A 24314-nucleotide genomic window follows, 5' to 3' on the forward strand; every position below is an offset into this window, starting at 1 on the left:
GTGTATGTGTGTGTGTGTGTGTGCCAAGTGTGCGCGCGCGTCCGTCTGACTGTCGACGTTAGGGCTGATGTAAAATGAATGAAATGATGTCAGCCACCCAATTAAGTAACTGCTTCTCCCGGAATAGTTAATTAGCTACACTTCTATATGGGTCACCAGCAGAGAGGAAGAAAGGTCCAGTATGCCTGTTCCTACATTTTTGTTACTCAGCATCTCCAACCCGTCGTACGATACCTGTAGAAGCCTATCTCAACTTCTCCATTGTTCTACAACTTATATTTAGGCTTCTTCCACGAAAATGTCGCTATTTTAACCTTTCGTGAAGTTGGTTTATAATTTTAATTAGTAACGATCGTCAGTTGATATGTAGGTAATTTACCAATTCTTAAAATATAATCGATTCGCCAGTCATTTCGTGAATTTCCGTTCGAGTGCACGTAAAGCCATGATCATGACGTTGAAGTTGGTTAAAAGATTTGTTTAGTGACGATTGTCTGTTGTTGAGTAACCAGCTCTTAAAATAGAATGGATTTCATTCTAATGATCGGCAATTCCCGTTCGGTGTCGGTGCATGTGTGGACATGACCATGCAGATTAGTTTAACTTCGGGTACATGACCTCAGTGCGTGCGTGTGTATGTGAGAGAGCGTATGCACGCGTGCGTGCTTTGTGTGTGTGTGTGTGTGTGTGTGTGTGTGTGTGTGACGTTCGGGTACATGGGTCGATCACATAGAGAGATACGAGGTTGTGGGTGTTGAGTTGTCATCCACATTACGTTGGTATGACTTGTCACACGCGCGGTACCTTGTCAGCCACACTGCACGAGACCAGTATAGGCTTCAGTTGAGTGTTTCGGTTTAGTTTTCATTTTTTTCAGGTGTGAGAGAAGGGAGATGGAAGAGAAAGAGACAGGGGTGTGTGGGTAGGAGGGAGATGAAGAGAGAGAGAGAGGGGGGGAAGAGAGAGAGAGAGAGAAGACCAAAAAAAAAAAAATGTTAAAAGAGAGAAAGAGAGGAGTGGGGTAATGATATATCTATCATCATGGCCTGGCTTCGCTGACGAAGATCTAGGAAGGGCGTTGTCCACGTCTGATGCAGGCACGCTCATGGCTGACAAGGCCAATGCGGGAAAAGCAGAGTCGGCCGCAGCGGTTGCAAGGGAAAGTCTGGTCTGGGTTCGCGGCTGCAGCGTCGTGGTTCTTCCTCCTTCTGCGTTTGTCCTCAAGGCTGGCCCTGCGGTTGTTTTCGAAGGAGGAGACAGCTTGGTGGATGGTGCGTCGCCAGGTCTCTCGATCAGCGGCTACTGCGGACCACTGGCGATGGTCAATGTGACAGGCACCGAGAGCTTTCTTCAAGGAGTCTTTGTATCTCTTCTTGGGTGCTCCTCTGTCACGGTGGCCAGTGGACAGTTCGCCATACAGCGCGATCTTGGGCAGGCGGTGGTCCTCCATCCTGGACACGTGCCCTGCCCAACGTAGCTGGGTCTTTAGCAGCACTGCCTCGATGCTGATAGTCTTTGCCTGCTCCAGGACCTCGACATTTGTGATGTAGTCACTCCAGTGGATGCTGAGGATGGTGCGAAGGCAGCGCTGGTGAAAGCGATCAATGATATATCTATACATAATGAAAAAGAACACAGAAAACAGAGATATATGAAGGGGGAGAGGGGGGGAGGGGAGAAAAAGGTGTAGTGAGGCACTGAAGTGGTGGAGACAAAAAGACAGACAAGACAAGACAAGACAAGACAGACAGGGAGAGCGAGACAGAAGACAGAAATGGAAGAGAACGTGAGAGACTGAGAGGTGTCACAATTAATGTATAAGTTTACTCACTGTGATTTTCGCTTCGTGTTTGAAGATTTTTTCCCCCGCCAGTAAAGAACCAGAATTCCTGGCTGACTCTCTCACCAACTGGTCCTCATGGTCTATGACATCAAGATGCTTCTCTGTGCCTTTTTGACTCACTTGTGTAAACAAAGTGAGTCTATGTTTTAACCCGGTGTTCGGTTGTCTGTGTGTGTGTGTGTGTGTGTGTGTGTGTGTGTGTGTGTCTGTGTGTCCGTGGTAAACTTTAACATTGACATTTTCTCTGCAAATACTTTGTCAGTTGACACCAAATTAGGCATAAAAATAGGAAAAATTCAGTTCTTTCCAGTCATCTTGTTTAAAACAATATTGCACCTCTGGGATGGGCACAAAAAAATAAAAAATAAAGCCTAATTATATGCAAACTGCATTTACTGTAATATTTATATTTTTTTGTATTCTCTAAACTTGGCACTTTGATCTGATATTCTGACCCAACAACAAGAGCAGTCATTATTATCATTTTCTGTTCAAACAGGAACTTCTTTTGCTAAGCATGGAAGTTTTATTTAGTTTGCAAACGTTTTGGTGCAGATAGTAAAAAAGGGAAATTACTCTAATTAATGCTAGGGGACTTAAGTTACTTTCAACTGATCTTTCTCATCTTAAACATTACATTTTGAAATTATACTCAATGCATAAAAAGCTTGTTTTTATATATATATATATATTTTTTAAAGTGTATCACAAGTGAGTCTTGAAGGCCTTGCCTCTCTTGTTTTTTGTTTGTTTGTTTTTGCCCCATGATCTGTATGAGATGCTGTGGTAGAGTCGGTTGGATCTTAGACTGATCCAGTGTTGGCTAGAGATCAGTGTTTAAGGCTCCATTTTGGATGGTTGTGCCCTTAGGAAAGGCACTTTACGATTTTCCTCACTTCACTTGGCTTCAGGTGGGCAAGGTTAAAATCGGAGAAGGAGAGGTTTGGGCCTGATCTGCCTGTGCCAAGCCCTAGAAGAAGTGGATATGTAATATACTGCCCTGATGGCCGTAAAAGACTATGGGACCTTTAACTATGATCTGTGCCAATACATCTTGTATTCATCCTAATGGAAACCGTCCCAATTTCAGTGGGATTATCTCCACACTACACGCAACTGTATCCAATATATCACAGTGCCAGCAGTCCACAGGCTACTATGTTTGGTTGCCGTGAGGACACACACTGGAAGAGCCACTCCTACACACAGAAACCTTGTACGCATACATACACACACATTCACACACACACATGTACATACATACACACATGCACACAATGCACACACACATACACACACATGCACCAAGCCAACACATGCACTCACACAAACATACACACACAGCACATAATACATTCAACCAGGGATATACATCTGAAACTGCATGCACAGCTGCCAACACATCTGAACACTGAAAACACGCTTTTAATTAAGACCAGTGTTCTGAAATACATTAACAGGTATACAAACAATGAAAGTAGTTGATCCATAATGCAAAAGAACAACTGACTATAAAACCATAGTTTAAAATACATATAGCGTTTCTGAAATTTGAATAAATGCAAAGTGTTCCATTGTAAATTACAGCACATAATACTGTTTTCTGCAGATTAACAAAGGTATCAAATGCCATTAATGTGTAGAAGCCATCACAGTAAACCAACAAAACAGAAATAAAAGTTTACAGACGGCCCTTTTTTAAATATCTTAATATTTCAAGCAAACTATACCCACCATAATTCATAACACTGGTGGAATATACCACCCCAATTTTTTTTTTATAATTCTCTGTTATGAAATATATCTTGTAGGACAAAATTATATGCTATAAAAGACAGTATAAACAAATAAAACCCACAAAAATCAAAACAAAACAAAACCCAACAACAAAAAACCGGCAACATTCAAATGGGCTTCAAAGATATATCAATAGACAGAAACAAAGACAAAAATGAAACCCACTCATAAAAATGCAAAATATAGTGCCCAGAACACAAACACTTGTGACCTTTTGGAATAACTTTGTACATGGAATCATACAAATGCACACACACACACACACATACACATATGTATACACACACACACACACATACATTCACACACACACACACACAACACATCCACACTAATAAACCCAACCTTTGGCACAAATGCTAGTCTGGTACTCTGCCCCTGCTTTGGCAATGACAATGAACAGGGCATGTTTCAACAATACATGTCAAAGTCATATGCCGGCAAACAGGGATAAAGAAAAAACTGTACAAAATAATCCAGAGAAACCAACAGAAAGAAAAATAAATATAAGAAAGGCAAACAAGTTGTGCAACTGAGTAAAGAAACCTGAAAACATTTGTATGCATCGTATGCATGTGTGAACATGTGAGTGTGTGCATGGATGCATGTATGAGTGTATGTGTGCTCGTGTGCACAAGCAATTGTGGATCAGTGAAGAACCAATAAAAGAAAAACTTATCACACGCATTTTCTGTTGTGTTATTTCTACTGATATAACACTACCATCCCCCTACTGTTATAACACTACCATCCTCCTTTCAAAGGTTTTTGTACCTTTCTTCATTTTGAACAGCAATCAGATTCACAGATTTTGTGAGATGAAAGTTGCAAAATTTCACAGTTTCATTCAATACGTTGGTTTTACACACTGTGTCATTTGTGAAGAATATTCCAGTTGTTGGATTCCACCCACAAGAGTAATACAAAGTTAAAAAAAAAATCAGTTTACATAAACAACAATGGCATCAAACTATGATACAACAACGGCTGAAATAAAACCGTATTTTCACACTACTTGTTTTAAGTTTAAAGCATTGTCACCTCCCTAAAAAAAAAACTTTCCATATATACTGCAAGCACAAACATGTCCCTTCCAAACATAAATAAATACAATGAATTATGTATATAATCAATCATTTCAGTACTGCAACTTTATTTCAAATCTTAATTGTACCACTTTCCTGAAAAGTATTATCTGACACTTTATGATACAAAGATATTCATCCACTCAAGCTTCATATGAGTTAGGATTAAAACAAACATATAAAAAGACATAAAAAAACAACAACAACATTACTGTTCTTCTTTCAGAAATCTGAATGCTGCCTTCAGGCCTGCATTAAAGATGGCAAGAGAATATTTCTACCTTGTGTTTCATGAATCCTGATGAGTCTGCTTAATACTGAAAGGCTTATCACAAGCCATGGAGGAGCAAAAGGTGTGGGCATTTCTCTGACGCAAGTTGTGTGGACAGAACCGATCCTCTGCACGCAGCCCATTACGTGAAGGTTCCCAGGGGCACAGAGCTCTTCTGCATGCGGCCGCTGTCAAAAAAGTACTTGTCAGACGTCTTTGGCGTGAACATGTCGTTGTGGGTGGTGTTGAAGTGAGTCTTGCCGCTCAGCGGGGGAAAGATGTGTGAGTTCTTGATCTGTGGTCAGAGACATTCCAGGAGTTACGTTCAGTTCTTTACAGACATCTTTATGTATGGTAGTCAGTCATGTGCAACTATGACCATCAGAAAAGCTGTGGAGGCAACAGCTGTTCTGACTATCTGGGCTGGAATTTGATTATAGTGGAGAGCGTTTTGCCCATGTTACATCCCCACTCTCTCAGCCAAGAGGGCTTTAAGACAGTTCGTTCTTTAGTTTAACGTCTTTTCACTGTATGTGATATTAGACGAGGGAAGAAAAAAATCGAGTGGGAGGAGGGGGAGGGGGGGGGGGGGATTACTGTGTATGCGTACGAGTAAGTGAAAGTGTGTGTGTGTGTGTGTGTGTGTGTGTGTGTGTGTGAAAATTATTGATTTAAGTTTTGCTTAAAAAATAAACAAAAAAACATAACAATATAACATATTTCTAATGAAAAACTAACAACTATAACAGCGAACCAACTGAACTATTTAACAAGGAGTTGAAAAAGTCATACATTAGCAATGGACTGCTGAAGATCGTCAACACTGAAGATGATTTCAGTTCAGGGATTTGAGACTTTAACATATCGCATGTTGGTATATGATTGGCTGTTATGTGAGCACTACAGATGCAAGAAACATTACGGACATATTTTGTCCTAAAACAATTCATTTTCCATCTGCAGATTACAGAAAAGATTTGCCTCTTGTGAAAATCATTATGGTAATGTTTTCCCATGAAACCATACATTTTCTTTATGTTCTTATGTAACTCCGAGTTACCGGTGTAATTTTCTTCAAACTGAAATTTTGACCATTGGACTTTTTCTTTTTAAGACAGTCAGCATTTGGATGGTCCCCAAAGGCCAAATAGCCCCCAAGGCTGCAACACTAAGAGCCAGCAAAATCAATCCTCCCAGTTTGAAACTCATAACCCTTCACACAAGAAGATGCTGTAAATGAGTTCCCACTGAAGTAAAGAAACCACTGATCACACAGCTCTCACTCTGCTGTTGGTCCACCTGTAAGCTCATGTCAGTCTGTGATATAAGCCAAGCATTGATGTCAGTTGTAGCACTGAAGATAGCAACCGCAGCAACAGCAGCACATCAACATTAGCAGGATGGCAGGAGTAGTACAAGTAAGTTTTTCAACAAATGTCAGGCACAAAATGACGACATTCATTCTTTTTCCCCTATTGTGTCATAAACAGAGGCACAGGTAGGAAGAAAGAAATAATGGTATGTTTAGAATGGTCTCATATAACCTGACATGCCATAACCATGCAAACATGTTATCATGCAAGCCAGGGCACACATGTGTGCTTGCAAGCGCTTTCACGCATGCACACACATCAAACGAACCAGGGACATACTTTATAATTGCAAACATAAAACTGAAAAAGAAACCAAACCCAGATACATGTTCTGTCATACCGATTCCATGTCCTGCAAATCAAAGAAGCACCACTAAAGTCACCACTCACCCTGTTCATACCGGCTTCATGGGGAATCATCCGTGGCACGCTGGGGTTCTGGTAATCTTTGCCCATGGTCGTCTCATGGGACACGTCACCCTCTGCAACAAACACAGCGCTTGTTCATGGTTTCTTTCTGACAAACCTTCACTACAAATATCTGTTCCTGATGCTTTGAAAATGGAAATGATCTGCTGCATGTTCACTGAGCAGGATCCCTGAGGCGATGCTAAAGTTCCTAGAACAAACATATATCAAGTGTAAAAATGCTGAATGGGAGCTTCAGTCTGATGTGAGGATCATATGGGATGAAAAAGAGTTATTTCCCTTCATCACCTTTTGAATCAGAAACCAAGATAATAATTATGACTAGAAGGTAAGCCTGCCTTTGTATGTGCATTGCAATAAAGAATGAAGTTTTAGAGTGACCATCTGAAGGTACTCTGGGATACCAATTTTTTTTTGTAGTATGGCAAAAGAGTCCCTGGCACGCCCAAGATTTCTAATTTCTAAAAGGCCTGTCATATTTTCTTATCTTTTTTTCATACCATTGCACACCTCTCAATACTTGTCCAAGCTCTCTTATGCATAGCAACACCTAAACTTGTGTGCTGTCACATTTCAGCCACTGCCAGTCCACAAGGAGTTTGGCTGCCACATGGCCATCCACCACAGTACAGGAGTTTGGCTGCCATGAGGCCATCCACCACAATACAGGAGTTTGGCTGCCATGAGGCCATCCACCACAGTAAATGAGTTTGGCTGCCATGAGGCCATCCACCACAGTAAATGAGTTTGGCTGCCATGAGGCCATCCACCACAGTACAGGAGTTTGGCTGCCATGAGGCCATCCACCACAGTAAATGAGTTTGGCTGCCATGAGGCCATCCACCACAGTAAATGAGTTTGGCTGCCATGAGGCCATCCACCACAGTACAGGAGTTTGGCTGCCATGAGGCCATCCACCACAGTAAAGGAGTTTGGCTGCCATGAGGCCATCCACCACAGTACAGGAGTTTGGCTGCCACATGGCCATCCACCACAGTACAGGAGTTTGGCTGCCACAAGGCCATCCACCACAGTACAGGAGTTTGGCTGCCACACGGCCATCCACCACAGTACAGGAGTTTGGCTGCCACATGGCCATCCACCACAGTACAGGAGTTTGGCTGCCATGAGGCCATCCACCACAGTACAGGAGTTTGGCTGCCACATGGCCATCCACCACAGTACAGAAGTTTGGCTGCCATGAAGCCATCCACCACAGTAAAGGCGTTTGGCTGCCATGAAGCCATCCACCACAGTAAAGGTGTTTGGCTGCCACAAGGCCATCCACCACAGTACAGGAGTTTGGCTGCCATGAGGCCATCCACCACAGTAAAAGAGTTTGGCTGCCATGAGGCCATCCACCACAGTAAAAGAGTTTGGCTGCCACAAGGCCATCCACCACAGTACAGAAGTTTGGCTGCCACAAGGCCATCCACCACAGTACAGAAGTTTGGCTGCCACATGGCCATCCACCACAGTACAGGAGTTTGGCTGCCACGAGGCCATCCACCACAGTACACCCTGCACTGATGTTCCTCCATTCAGGTGTTGTTCTGCAGAGCCTGGTCTGATTCAGCACATGCAGGACTTAGTTTAATGATGATACCAGCCTCAGAGTTTAATGCTGATACCAGCCTCAGGTGATGCTGTATTACTCTTTTGTCACTACAGAAAGTGTGCCGCTACAATGAGAGAGATACTGTTTTTTCTGCCTGTATTTGTTTACACATCTAAGTGGATTTTTCTGCTAAATTTGCCAGGGACAACCCTTTTTGTTGCCATGGGTTCTTTTACAGGCACTAAATGTATGCTGCACATGAGACCTTGGTTTATTGTCTCACCTGAATGACTAGTGTCCAGACCACCACTTAAGGTCCAGTGGAGGGGGAGAAGATACTGACATGTGTAGGGACTGAGACGGTGCGCTCAGAATCTCTTGCTTCCTAGGCGGATGCATTACCTCAAGGCCAACACTCCACCGATGGGAATAACCATGTGACTATACACTGACACCATCAGAATTACACCACGCGCAGATGGGCAGCAAAAATGCCAATTTCTATGTTAAGTGTCCACAGCTTGAACACATAACATTTAAATGTAAGCTTAATGCACTCTCAATCAAAGCTAACCCTACCTGGTACATCCCCATCTGATACCATACATGATGAGCTGTGGGCAGCATGCACTTAACATGCATATCAGAACTGATAATCATAAACCCAACACTATGCTCTTCATTCCACAACACACATCACAACCTACATTCTATCCATATTCATGCAAAAAAAAAAAAAAAGAAAAAAAAAGCGAAATAACTCTAAACATGCGCTTGTACCACCACCGCCACTCACTGTAATAGTCGAGGGGAACCACACTTTTCTGCATGAGGTTTTCTCTGTTGTAGGAGTAGGGCACTGACTTGGGGTCGAAGGTGTCGGCTGTGGTGGTGCTATAGAACTTCTTGCCCTGCACAGGCTCCCCGAACCACACGTTGCTGCGAGTGCGCAGGTTGGCGCCTGACACTATGCTGTTGTGAAGTCCCAGTGCCGGCTGAGTGGGAAGGGGGAGGAGAAGAAGAGATCAGAAGCATGAAATGATATACTGATATATATATATGTGTTATACTGTTTGAATCTTCTATTCAAGCACTGATGGCTTTGATATATTTTGTGTATGTTTTTCTTTTTCAGTGTGAGCATACGTTGCAAGGAATATAATCCTTGATACTTTTGCTGTTTTGTTTTGTTTTGGTCTGCAAGTTCCTATATATTTGTTTGATTCTCATTATTCTGTACATTGTTTGTTTTGGGGTTGTTTTTTTTGGGGTGGGGGAGGAGGATTTAAATTATATAACTGAACATGTCTTATAACAAATTAAGTATTAAACGAGAAGAAACAATAAATCAACACATAACAAACATATATAAACACAAATAAGCATACATACAACATACACACACATACTCACATCCAGCCAAACTGTCATCACCTTCTGGTTTGTTTTGTTTTGTTTTGTTTTAATTATTCTATCCCCTCCCCATTTTGCGTTGAAATGTGTGAATGTGAAAATGTCTAAGGCACCATGTTGTGAAGTAGAAAAAAAGAAAAAAAAAAAAAAAAAAAAACAAAACAAAGAGAAGAAGAACACACACACACACACACTCACACACACACACACACACACACACACAAACACGCATTTCAGAACCTTGTATTGGTCTTTTCACCCCTTTCGAATGACATTAAAACAGAACAACAACATAATCACCTATCAATAATTGCACCACATCCAAAATAGCTACCACATGAAACAGTCACCCATCTGCCTAGAAACACAAACATGTTGATATATATCCATATATGCATGCATGCATGCATACACACACAAGCATACATGCACCATGCATGCCCACACACGCACACAAACATGAATGCATGCACACACACACACACACACACACACACACACACACACACAGAGCCACCAAAGCACTCACATTGCCCATATAGTAGCGGTAGTTCGTAGAGCTCATTCGCTCCACTTCCCGAGACGGATCCCGATCCCCTACAGGGAAGTCACTCTGGTTGCGATGTTTCGCTGGTCCTACTCGCTCGGCTGCAACACACACAAACACAAAATGTAACAGGGTTCCTTCCCTTTAGCTGACTAAGGGAGGGAATACCAAAGCACTCGACAGCTCTGACAACAGAGCAATAAATTTCCAGCAAGCAGTAGGACTTGAATGAGAGAATGTGTTTCGTGAAAAGTGATAGTTGATACTGAAAGCTGTACTCATATAATATGATTATCAACACTTTGCAGACTGGGTTATTTCAGGTTAAACTTGGCAGTACATCCATCCCTCTGTCCAGTTCAGTCAGGAACCTCGGCGTTGTCCTTGACAACACACTGTCCATGCAAAAATTTATCAATCAGACATGTCAATTCTGCTACTGTCAACTGCGGCGCATCAGTTCCATCCGGAAATATCTGTCCATTGATGCAACATCTAGACTTGTCGTTTCTCTCATTCTCTCTCGCCTTGACTACTGTAACTCTCTATTGTCTGGTTTGCCTGCTTCATCCATTCAGTCCCTTCAGCGTATACAAAATTCTGCTGCCCGACTCGTCCTCAGAAAGAAAAGATCTGAGCACATCACTCCTCTTTTGCAACATCTCCACTGGCTCCCTGTCTCACACCGAATAAAGTACAAGATCAGCAATCTATGCTACAAATGTATTCACAAATCAGCCCCTTCCTATCTCTGTGGCTGCCTTCACCTCTACACTCCATCTTGCTCACTACAATCAGCTTCGGATTCACTCCACTTACGCATACCCAGATTCAAACTCTTGACTGTTGGCCGCCATTCTTTCTCTGTCTCTGGACCTTGCAATTGGAATGAACTTCCTCTTTCGCTTCGTCAAGTCTCCATGCTCAGCTCTTTCAAGTCTGGCCTTAAAACCCACCTCTTCCCAAAATAGCCTCCCTTCCCTGCCTCTTCCTTGTCTTCAGTTTCTCCAGTTTCAGAGTTATGCGTGCGTGAGAATGACTGGTGCGAAAGCGCTTAGATTTGTCTATGCACAAGATTCAGCGCTATATAAGTACAATTATTATTATTTATTATTATTATTAATTAAAATAGAGAAAGAAAATAGTGAGGGGGGTCGGGAGGGGTGCGTGGGGAGAGGGGCTGATAAAGAGAGAAAAAGAGAGACAGACAGACAGACAGACACAGACAGCAAGAAACAGAGACAGCACTGACAAATAAATTAAAAAAATATATATATATACATAATGTAAAGTGGTCACACTACTGACTTTCAGTCATGTTGTGATCATATCTTTGCAATTTTTTTTATTTATTGCCAGTGCATACTAAAAAATCAAGCCCATGTATACTGCACACTTGTCCCACAAATTCCTAAATTACTGTAATGATATTCATATGTAATTTATAATAATTTCTGTGTGCTATATATTAATCAGTCTGTGATATAAAAGCAATAATACTGAGTTACCAACAATGTAAATCTGAGGTCTGCATTGTCAGACAATTGATGTCTACTGTATCAAAATATCAAATTTCTGCTATCATATTGTGCACATTTTCCTTTTTTCCTCATCAGAAAAATAGATAAGCAAAAAACCTACTTGTGCCTTCTCTCAGAACAACATTTCTGATCCGACAATGTATCATTACACTGCATTGTATTGGTATAAAAAATAACATTCTGATCTGTTTCAGTTTCTTTAATATTACTATCACTTGGGGTGCATAAATATATCTATATGGTCAACAGAAAAAAAAAAAAAAATTTGTTGCATAATTGTAAATCAATTAATTTCTGTTTCATTAAAAGAAATAAAAAGAAAAAAACTATAAAAAACAAAAAAAACACAAAAAAAACCACAGTGAACTTCTGAAATGTCGTATTACAATATGATTTCTCAAGCAAGTTCTTCACATATATGTACAGTAAATGATGATATCAAGCAATCAGTTGTCCACCATGTTTACCATAAAACAGTGTTACTGCTTATTGTGAAGACCATGTTTTATCCTTGCATGGTATCAGGACAAAGCACAGTGCTACAGATTATCAAGAGCTTCAAATTACCTTCATTCATCAGTTGATTACACACATCAGTCCAGTCAATGGTGCCAATGTTAATAAAAGTGATGGGGGTAAAAACTGTTTGTTTTTTTTAATAATAATAATAATAATCATGGTATTAACGTACATTTATATAGCACCCTTTCTCTCTAAGAGTTCAGGGCACTTTACATGAAAGAAAAATATCACAAGTTACATAAAACATTCATGACCACACTTTCTCAAAAAACCCATCCCTCCTTCCCCCCCTCCCTGACCCTCTCCCTTTCCCACTCTACATACATCCAAAGTGAGCTGACATGGGTGGTGTTGGAGAAGAGGGAAGCTGAGAGTGCTTATAGACAGGTTTTAAAAAAATGATTTTTAGTGATGAGCAAAAAGTAGAAAGAGAATCAGACGCACAGATATGATAAGGAAGGTTGTTCCAGATGTGAGGAGCAGCAAAGAAGAAAGATTTGTTCACCATAGGTTCTTGTATTGACATGAGGAAGTTTCAAAACAGTCAGAGGAAGAGCGGAGATTTCTTGTGGGAGTGTAAACACTGATAAGGTCAGAAAGATATGTACGTCCTGCGGAGTGGAAAGCAGAATAGCAGAGACACACAACTTTGTATTTAATTCTTGCTTCAATGGGGAGCCAATGTAGAGTGTGGAGGTGAGGAGAAATGTGATCAATACGAGGAACTCTGAGAGTCAGATGGGCAGCATTGTTCTGAAGTTTTTTTAATTCGCTAAAGAATATTATGTGGACAGCCTATGAGAAGAGAATTACAGTAATCGATTCGTGACAGCACAAAAGCAGAAAAAAAGAGTTTTAGTAGTTTCAACAGAAAGGTAATGACGGATAGAGTTGATGCAATGCAGTTCACAATTGACTATGCGTATCAGATTTACTACCTGAGCATGCATGCTGAGGTTTGAATCAAGAATGACTCCAAGGTTCCTTGCTGATTTAGAAAACTGAACTGTGGCATCACCAACCACAATAGAGGCAGGAAAAGAAGTAGATGTGGACATTCTTGCAGAGGAAATAATCATAGCTTCAGTTTTGTCATCATTTAACGTTAGTTTGGTGAATGTCATCCAGGATTTAACATCCAGAATACAATCCTGCATTGACAGAATCAGACAGTGTACTTGGTTTGGTTCTGCAGGCTTTTGTAGCTGAGTATCACCAGCAAAACAGTGGTGCAGAACAGAATGGCCAGAAATGACATCAGAAAGAGGAGCAGTGTACAGAACGAACAGAACGGGGCCCAGGACAGAGCCTTGTGGCACACCATAGGAGATCAGGGTTGGATCAGACTTAAAGTTATTAACAGAGACAATCTGGAAGTGGTAAACTGGTTGATTGCCACACATAAAAACAAGCAGACAAATGAACACTTACTGCATGAATACCCTCTTGTGAAGACACATGTGCACTTGAATAGTTTTCAGTGAATAGGTGTGTGTGTGTGTGTGTGTGTGTGTGTGTGTGTGTGTGTGTGTGTGTGGAGGAGGAGGAGGAATTTTTGTTTAATGTCCCGTCACACATATCGGTGATTGAAGACATTTTGTTAAAGTATTTATGAATACATCTGAGTATTATCGGTTAGAAGGGGTGGGAGATGTGGATGAATGGAGGGTTGGGGGAAACTGGGCAAATGAGGGTAAAAATGTGGGTGAAATTTGGAAGACAAACAAAACCAAAAAAAAACAAAACAAATAGGTGTGTGTGTGAGTATGTATGTGTGTGTGCCTGTATGTGTGTGTGTTTGTGTGTGTATGTGTGTGTATGCATTACAGAAAAATAAAGAAGGCAGAATAAGATATGGACAATTGAATTAAATGATTGTGAATGGAATCAGGACAGGAAAAAATGAGTGAAAGGAAATTAAGCACTGTGGGGGGGCGGGGAGGGGGGGGTGGAGACACCACACACATACACACACACACACACACAAATATATTTAAATATTCCACAAGAAGACAGATTGTGCAACAAGTGTAACATCCTGGAAGACGAAATCCATCTTCTTGATCATTGTATTAAATATAAAACCTTAAGGCAACAATTTTTAAAGGATATTCAAAATTCGAATAACACAGGACATATTCCCAGTCAGGTGATGCTAACAGATGATGAATATATACAAACAAGATTAGGAAAATTTGTGTATGAATGCTGCTGCAATTTACCGCATTAACTGATTGATAAATTGTGTGTTTTTCATTCGTTCATTCATTTACCATTGCAATTGTGTCTTATAAACCTTACGGTTTCATGACAATAAAATCTATTCTATTCTATTCTATTCATTCTATTCTATTCACACACACAGAGCATTATATTATTCTTGAATTAAAATTCACATTCACAAATGAAATAATCGTCATAGCTTCCTATTCTGATACATGTGCTAACGTTATTTTCATAATCATATTTCTGCTTGTCATCATTTTAGAGTTTCAAAAATGTATTTGTTTGTAAAACTTTGTTTAAACTAATATGCCAGTGTAATGCAGTCATATCAATGCTAGCAATAGCCTTTATGCAGTGTATGGTCTGAGCTGTTCACAAAAATATTGAATTGAATAAGAATTATAACAATGAACTGAGACAATACTAGAAAGAAAAATTATACAGAAAACCATGATAATCAAAGAAATTATGGTTTTAAAATGCATGACCGTTGAATGTGTGAATAACAACTCTTAGTGATAAGGCATTTTATAACACAGTGTAATAATACTGATTAAAAATACAAAGAAAAAAAGAGAAAAATAAAAAAAACAAAATAGTCACAGAACTACTTTGGTTTAATAATCAGTACCTGAAGTAAGAAAAAAGAAAAGAAAAGAAAATGAATTACAGAAAAAAAATCTTAAGATGGACAATGAAAATAAAACCTTATACAGTAAATATCAATACAGAAAACTGGCTATATAACATGCACACAAAACATGTTTTCAAGACGGATAGCATGCATATATTATATGATTGCGATCAGCGGCTGATGAGGTCATGTGCAACACATGAATATGTTCTAGTTTCCCTTCAGCTGCTGTGGTGAAGTGGTTACCCTTGTATGGGCTCAAATTTCCTGACCAACACCACAAGTGTCTGCATCTTTCTTGCCTGGTTGATGCCTGGGATATATAATAAGATATGAGCAGCACAGGAATGATGCTAATAAAATGGTGCAGAGGATTGGACAGCAAAAAAAAGACAAACAAACAATCAACCCGCTTGTGATCTGTGGGTGATGTATTTTGTACTGATGTGTTGTGTGTATTTCTACAGAGGTAACGACAATGATATTAAGATCTACAATACATCCATGGTATTTCAACTGTTGTTAAATAGTACATGCTTAAAATCAGTTAATACAATCATACCCTCTATTACACACTCAACACAACACAAGCACATAGGTACAGTTCAGCTGTTTTTTTGTTTTTGTTGTTGTTTTCATTTCTCTTATTTGGGGGTTCTAATATAACATTTTATGAATAGATGTTAACTGAAATCGATACATTAATTCATACACTGAAACTGAATAATACATCTACACACTCACATCACACACTTAAAGACAAACACACACATACACAGACACACACATACAACAAAGAAAAAAAAAGAAGAAAAAAACTGTACTGAAATTTAGAATGAAAATATCTTTTAGCGCAGCAAACCCAAACAAAATCTGTGTTCAGATCAAGGAACACCCTGCAACAACAGCAGCACAACAGTACTGAAGTGACAAGCTGTGACCTAACCAAACCCATTGCAAAGCAAACCAGTGATGATTACACTGCACACTGCAAACTGCGAGAGGATGAACACATTCCACTACAACATGAGGACACTCGTGTCACCGCAAACACACTTCACCGCAACAGGATGACACGTGTGTCACTGTTAACACACTTCACTGTAACAGGAGGACATGCATGTCACTGCAAACACACTCCACCGCAACATAAGGACACGCGTGTCACTGCAAACAACAAGCAGGTGACGAAATACTTTTGTCAAATTTGGAGGGGTAGGAAATGGCGGCCACACTCCTATAGTCGTCCCACTCCCCATGGCCGTCCTGCAGTTTGAAATTGGTCTTCCGCAGCTTCTGACTCACCGCGCTTGAGTCAAAGGGAGTGAAGTCCTTGACGCTTTGGTCAACAAAGGAGGACTTCATAGTGGTGTCCCCTATTCGCTCCTTGTCCTGGTCGCCCATGGGAACGTTTGTCCCTGTGGGCTAAGAGGGGGTGGGGTTAGAGGGTGAGGGGGTTTGGGGGGGGGGAGAACAAAATTTCTACGTACAATGCCCTGCATCCATGCCCTCACCATAGCCACAACATGAAATGCACCATCAATACAGTTCAGAAAAAAAAGCAAACTATACACCAAATAAATCAAAACAAGCAAAGAAACAGCAGAGACCAAACTCCCACAACCACTAAAAAAATATCTGTGGTCTTCAGCTATAAGATTTTTGTGTTTAAATCAAATGCAGTATGAGAATACTTGGGTTTTTTTTTTCTTGATCCAATACACGCCCTTCTTCCCACCCCAAAAGTAAATGACCTTGAAACAAGAACCTTGTTTTTATTTTATTTCCTATATACTTTTGATATTCAGTAACATCAACATGTTGGTTTATTTCATTTAGCATAAACATCTTTGATAATTTTGTGCAAGGAAACACTGCCTCTGAGAAACTGACAGACAAGTTTGGGCAATGATGTAGACAGAACCTCAGGAACTGTAAAGCAGCAAAATGTTAAAATTTGATTTTCTTCTTCCACTCCCTGGTTGTGTATTTGTATGTGTGTTATTCAAATTAGAGATTTGCTTGAGTTTTTGCTTTACAAATAAATCAGCAAACACCACAGATACATGTCATTTCTAAACAAAAATTTAAACTAAAACTGCATAAAGCACTAGATAAGCAGACAATAGAAACAAACACACAAACAAAAATGTCAAAACAACACCAGTATCAGAGGCTTAAAAGGTCCTTGAGAATACTGTGTGCAGAATTACATTGATATAACTGGCTCTATATGCTCTCTGGAAGACCCTAGCTGCTGGTATTCTGGTGATGGCCAATAAGCTAGCAGTTTGTGGGCTCAGACTCCATCAGATGCATACTTTATTTTCATTGTCAGATTTTTCAGTCCTGGCCTGGTCCTCTCCACAGAGAGAGTGCTGTAGGCTCGGCTGTGAAAACTGAGGCCATACAGTTGAGCATTGCGAACTTCATAGTGCATCTTTGAGAATGTCACTCAAATTTTCAGATCCACACAGCAGGTGTTTGTATCTCTTGGGAATGGTTGACTGTGGGATATCACGATGAGAGTCAAAGAGTTCACCCCTGTTACATTCTCTTAAACCTAAATAGAACTTAAATAATAATAATAATAATAAAAGAACATTTGGTAGCCCAATCTAATGACACAAAAGCCCTGGGCGCTTACAATAAAAAATGCAATGACACGTGCAGACTAAAAACACACAAATACACCCGCACGCACAGATCATCCTGTTCCAGCTCCATCTCACAAACCCACACCCACTCCACACAAGATGTAGACAAACGCGTGCTTGCGCACACATTCCGATCGTTCAAGGCTTATGAACATGTGCATGTTTAAAAACAATGGATATCTGATGCAGCATTGTCATCTTACACGATCTCATCTCTCTTCATAATAAAAGAAATTTGTCCCCAGTTCAGTGGCCCCTCATCCTGTGCTCTCATGGTGACATCATGGTTGAACAAAAATGGACGTCTTCAGATAAATTTGGAAAGTATTTGGAAAGTTTACTGGAAGCAAATCATACGTGACAGATATTTGACAAATGTAGGACTATCAAAGTTTCTAGCATCAGCCATGAACCTTCTGCTGGTGTCAACAATTTTTGCACCCAGCACTTCAGACTGTAGTCTTATTATCAGCAATGGTGGCTATGGATACAGCCAAGTTTTTTTTTATGTCAAAGAAAAATGGAGGAATAAGTCTGTTTTGAACACGACATAAAAGCTACTGTCATGAAATATACTGCAGAGTTTAGTGATAATAACAACAAAATAAAAGTATGTTTATTTAGTGGAACTATTCCTAAGACAAAGCAGTGAGTAAGCATTAAAGTGAAGGTACAAAACTACAGCATTAAACATCTACCAACTCACTACGTCCCAAAGCTATAAAGCAAGCTACAATGCCATGGGTGACTGAAAATTCAAACAATAACATAAACGAAATAAACGTCTGCTATCACCTAACTTGTTACACGCAACAGTCAGCCAGCTTCCCTTGTTGTCAGTGATGCTGAAGAAGCCAAAGACAAACCTCTACCTGTAGTAATTTATGCTAACTGACTACTCATCACTGCTACACAAGTGTCTCATAGCAGCTAGTAAAGTTCCAAAACTCAGAACGAAACATGCTATCAGGTTTGCCATATTTTTCATGCAGCAGAGCTACCTGACATGAAAGCTGTAGCTCTGGATCAGTAAAAGAAAACAAACAAACAACCCCCTCTCCCCAAAAATGTAAATAAAATATTATCCCTCAGCAGCGGGCAGAAGGTAAGCTCCAGATGTTGCAAATAAAAAGCATGAGAGGTCACTTTCTGTTCCGTGATTTATTGTGTGATTCTTCTTCTGCGTTCACTCGTATGCACACGAGTGGGCTTTTACGTGTATGGCCGTTCTTACCCCGCCATGTAGGCAGCCATACTCCGTTTTCAGGGGTGTGCATGCTGGGTATGTTCTTGTTTCCACAACCCACCGAACGCTGACATGGATTACAGGATCTTTAACGTGCGTATTTGATCTTCTGCTTGCATATACACACGAAGGGGGTTCAGGCACTAGCAGGTCTGCACATATGTTGACCTGGGAGATCGTAAAAATCTCCACCCTTTACCCACCAGGCGCCGTCACCGTGATTCAAACCCGGGACCCTCAGATTGACAGTCCAACGCTTTAACCACTCGGCTATTGCGCCCGTGATTTATTGTGTGATGGCATTGAAACTTTGGTTGCTGAAGAATTTTAGCAAGCAATTACAATTTCTGAAAGGTTCTGTAACACTGTGAGAGGTTATGGGATCCGTGATGCGAGCAGTTGTTTTTTTTTTAACCATTTATGCTGAACACTGGCTTTCATTCTGCTTTGTTCGCTCTGCACCAACAGATGGTTACAGAACCACGTCTGCTTGGGGGTGCATTTACACCACAGCTGATGACGCTTACAGACAGATTTTAAATGGAGTCTGGAGCAAGGAGAAAAGTTTGCAATTAATTCCCTCACAGTCACATTCAAACAGCATACATCCAAACAAGAAAAGACAAAACTAAACAAACAAAACAAAAAGAAGCCAGCAGCGAATGACCCGATAAATATGGAACTAACACAGCTAAAGAAAAGGGGGATCAGGTGCTCTAAAGGAAGAATGAAATCTGAAAAATATGGCAATATTCTACCTACAGGTCCACCTTAAAGGATAAAAATCTACGTAGCAGGTGAATGACACGGAAAGCCAAGGGAGTGCTGTACTCACTGCAGGCAAGGTGGCAGGTGCTGCACCCCATGTGCCCTGGAACTGGTCAGTGTGAGAGGTGTCGTAGTGACCCAGACGCCTGTCGCCTTTGATTGTGGGGTCTCCACCTGTGTCACACCACCAGGCATTCACACACCTGTACGTGGTGCTAACTCCATTGCTTGCTTCGTGCTTATCTGCCTTGTGTTTACTTTGTTTGAAGTGGTACATGTGTACATTTTGTCTTCTGTGTGTGTGTTTATGTGACTGTTAAGTTATATATTTACACATTTGTTTTTATTTTCAGGAATGTTCAAATGAAATACTTTGACACTGAACCTACACACCACCCCCCCCTCCCCCCCCCCCACACACACACAAATACACATGATACATGCATACATTCACACACACAACCACAAATCACTGTATACGTACATCTTAATAACCCTGAAACAATCTGGTCATTAAAAGAATAGTATAGTTTTTAAGGAGTTGATTATTGAGATTCCTAAACAGGTTAAAAACCATTGACAGGCGATGAAAGCAGTGTCCTGAACCAACAGAGGTAAACAAATGCCTGCACACACACACACACACAAGTAAAGACCAATAGCACAGCACACAACCAAACACCACCAGCTTACCATGATGCATTGATGGAGCTTTGATGAGGGGGTGTTTCAAGGGGTCATGGCCCAGGAAGTTCTCACTGTAATTGGTCAGCGGAGCGTCTGCTTTTTCCATGTCTCCCTGGGGAATGTGGGACATGTGAGTTGTGGCCCCTTTTGCGGTTTTCTTGTTCTGAAGAGTGACACAGAAATTTTTGCTGTGAAACAAATGCATACAACCAGAAAGATATATAAAATAATCAACACACACACACACACACACACACACACACACACACATACAACACACACACATCAGGGCTTTTGATAAGTTAAAAACTTGGGAGTGGGAGTCTTTCACCATAATTCTAGGGGTCCCAGATTATCTTCAGAGGGTCACTCTAATGCACATTCCAATCAAATCTGCACTGTGTTACATACATACAAAGGCAGACTGAAGCTCAGATTCTTTGTTTTACAATTGGTATGTGCTCACTCTATAATTTTTTTTTAACATCCAAGGGACTCTCTCAAAGAACAGGCAGTGCATCCTTTCCACTTGCAAAGCGTCAGGGATGCATATACATGTGTTACCATAAACCTTGACTCATGCACACAAACCACAAAAAAACACACATTCAAAAACACATAACAGCAAATATGTATCAGTGTGCAAATATTTTAGCCCTGTTCATCAATTAAGGACTGAAATCTGCTTATCTTTTTCTCAAAAGAACATTCTGCATACAAGCATTCAACAAAAGTATGGATTTCAGATAAAAAGACACAAAAAAATTTTTTAATCTATTTACAAAATGATTATATATATATATATATATATATATATATATATATATATATATATATATATATATATTCATTCAGCAAAAAGAAAGCGTGTGCATGTTTACATACATTCTCAACATGCAGTTCTGGCCTAAGGGAAGCAACTGTTCCTATACAAAGCTGTCCAGACTGATGTCTCTTCTCCTCTTTCCAATGTGGCTGATCAAAAAACGTGTTGCCTCCCAACCTGGTCTTGCATCTCCTTTTTTCACCTCTATTTCTGTTCATATCAAATATTTCTGTCAACATTTTAAAATTTCTCTAAAAAGACAAAACCAGAATGAACTGTGCGACAATAGTATGCACTGCTCTCACCTGAGCCTCATACTTGGGCTGAAAATAGTGATCGTGTGTGGTGGCAAAGGAGTCCACTTTGCTGAGATCTCGGTCCATTTTGAAGTTGGTGACACGCAGCGTGTTCTGACAGTCCATTAGCACTGGCTTAGCCATGGGACGGTAGATATAGGATGTCACCTGATAGGAGAGAATATCAACACCAGTTTCAGTTTCAAAGGCTGTCAAACTTAAAAGCATCTGGACTGATCTGTGTATGCTAGAAAAAAACGAAAACAAAAGGGAGACATCTGAACCATACATAGACCCAATATTCTGTTCTAACCTGGACAGATTACCAAATGATGGAGACAAAGATATCAAGGGTGTGTAGAAATTATCAATATAGCTGGCCATATCTGCAGGTGTAGGTGTTTGTGTGTGTATGTGTGTGTGGATCAGTCTAGCTAGAATCAAACATATGAATATTGTATCTTAAGTGTACATATCCTACCTACCAAACAACCCTGTTACCCCACACCCTCCTCCACCATTGTGTAGAAGAAATCCACTCTGATAGGAACACAAATATATATATGCACACACTCAAGGCCTGACAAAGCGTGTTGGGTTATGCTGCTGGTCAGGCATCTGCTTAGCAGTTGTGGTGTTGCGCATATGGATTTGTCTGAATGTAAGTGATGCCTCCTTGAGAAACTGAAACTGAAACTCTTCACAAAATGAACGTACCGTCTCAGACGCCCGTTCACTGACACGCTCATCTTTGTGCATGACGTCACCAAGACGAGGAGGTTTTGCGATGTCTGCACGTCCATACTGCTCATGCACAGGGTAGTCGTTCTTGAAGATGCTCATGAGCGACGGCTTCGTCACCCGGTGGTCATGTCCGATGGTGAAGTTGTTGGGCCCCAGGTGGCTGGGCTTGGAACTGCTGGTCGTTGTCATTCTGTCAGTCTGTGCAGGATTAGAAAAAAACAAATGTAAATTACAGTATTTTATCATTTCAAAAGTCTAAATAACACTCACACACACTATTAACAACACACATACAAATGATATATTGATCTAAAAAATTTAGCCAACTTTATTTTTGTATAGTGTGAATGTGTAGGGGGAATTCAGTTAAGTTGCATGTTCTGCCACTTGAAGAATCTGCTGAGCAGTACTTTTGTGCGGCACTCCAATGACTTCACAGAATTGTGGGAAAAGAAGAGGATCGCTTTGACAGCTCATTCCATCAGTATCAAGCTACACCAATGAGTTACAAGGCAACAGAAGGAAAAATAGATGTCAGTATTAAAAAAAAAAAATCTGGTATTGCAGGAATTTGACAGTTGCTCTCTGAATCCACGCAAAGCACCAAGCTTTATGTCGATCTGAGATTGACACTGTGATACTCTAAAAAAGAAGTGAGGAAATCCAAACTGCCCACTGGAAAATGACCAAATTACATACATGTAGTGACGTTTACTAGGGTACTGATTGATGACAAATTATCAGATTATGGCTGTGAACGTTTGGAGAATTATCAAGATTGGCAAAATAGGCAGTCATAATGCACTTCTCCCTACTATTGGCGTATTAAGCATTGGGGTCTATAGTAGCTCAGCTGACCGTCAGCAGAACAGGCAGTTGGTCTGTAGGCTCAGCTGACCGTTGGCAGAATAGCATCTCTTAAACATTTATGTCAGAATAACGTTCATTTGTATTGAAGTAGCAAGCAAAATAAGTCAAATCAATTCAAATCAAGACCACTGTATCAATCCACATGGAAATTATAACTTGTGCAATCATAGGCACATTGTAAACACCAATAAAAAATGATCCTGTGCACCATAAAATACATTAAAACAAGTCAAATAAGAGCTCTGAGTAGCTGACTACTGACCAAACACACACACACACACACACACACACACACACACATTTCACACACGTGAACACACACACAAACACACACACACACACACAGGAAATATTCCCAGTCAGGTGATGCTAACAGATGATGAATATATACAAACAAGATTAGGAAAATTTGTTTATGAATGCTGCTGCAATTTACTGCATTAACTGATTGATTAATTGTGTGTTTTTCCTTCATTCATTTATTTACCATTGCACTTGTGTCTTATAAACCTTACGGTTTCATGACAATAAAATCTATTCTATTCTATTCACACACACACACACAAACACATTAAAGGGGATTCAGTTGACCCCTGAGTTTTTAAATCAACAAATTCAAATAATTTAAATAACCCTTTGGCCATGAAATAAATAAATAAATAAATAAATCAATAAATAAATGGGGAAAAAACTCATTTCTTGATTATATATACATAATTACAAAAATTCATGTGAATTATGTACCTTTTTTTTGAAAGGGAAAGAGAATGAATATCAATCATGAGATACGCTGGAGTTTCAAAAGCTATCAGATTGCATAATCATACACAGAAGTCTATTGATCGGATCAAATTCCAATCAAAACTTACGGCGGTTCTGTTGATTCGCACTGGTCATTGATTTGGGTTACTCCTTCCGTACACTTTTTGGGTGACGTTACCAGGGACGACAATGAGAAGAGGGGAAGTGACTACGGTTTAC

The 24314-nt window shown here is 40.3% G+C and overlaps 1 protein-coding gene across 1 annotated transcript; it reads right to left on the reverse strand.

Annotated features, from left to right (window-relative positions):
- Positions 1 to 4698: 4698 nt before the first annotated feature.
- LOC143297376 (stabilizer of axonemal microtubules 5-like) lies at positions 4699 to 24305 on the reverse strand. Its single transcript, XM_076609684.1, has 10 exons — positions 24203 to 24305; positions 22437 to 22661; positions 21729 to 21887; positions 20604 to 20760; positions 19978 to 20084; positions 16436 to 16664; positions 10299 to 10417; positions 9153 to 9351; positions 6760 to 6851; positions 4699 to 5291 (listed from the first exon to the last, which is right to left on the reverse strand). Exons 2-10 carry the CDS (start codon positions 22650 to 22652, stop codon positions 5139 to 5141), a joined length of 1431 nt encoding a protein of 476 aa, XP_076465799.1. The 5' UTR covers positions 22653 to 22661; positions 24203 to 24305; the 3' UTR covers positions 4699 to 5138.
- Between the last annotated feature and the right edge of the window lie 9 nt (positions 24306 to 24314).

This window comes from Babylonia areolata, chromosome 22 (genome assembly GCF_041734735.1).
Source record: "Babylonia areolata isolate BAREFJ2019XMU chromosome 22, ASM4173473v1, whole genome shotgun sequence".
NCBI lineage: Eukaryota > Metazoa > Mollusca > Gastropoda > Neogastropoda > Buccinidae > Babylonia > Babylonia areolata.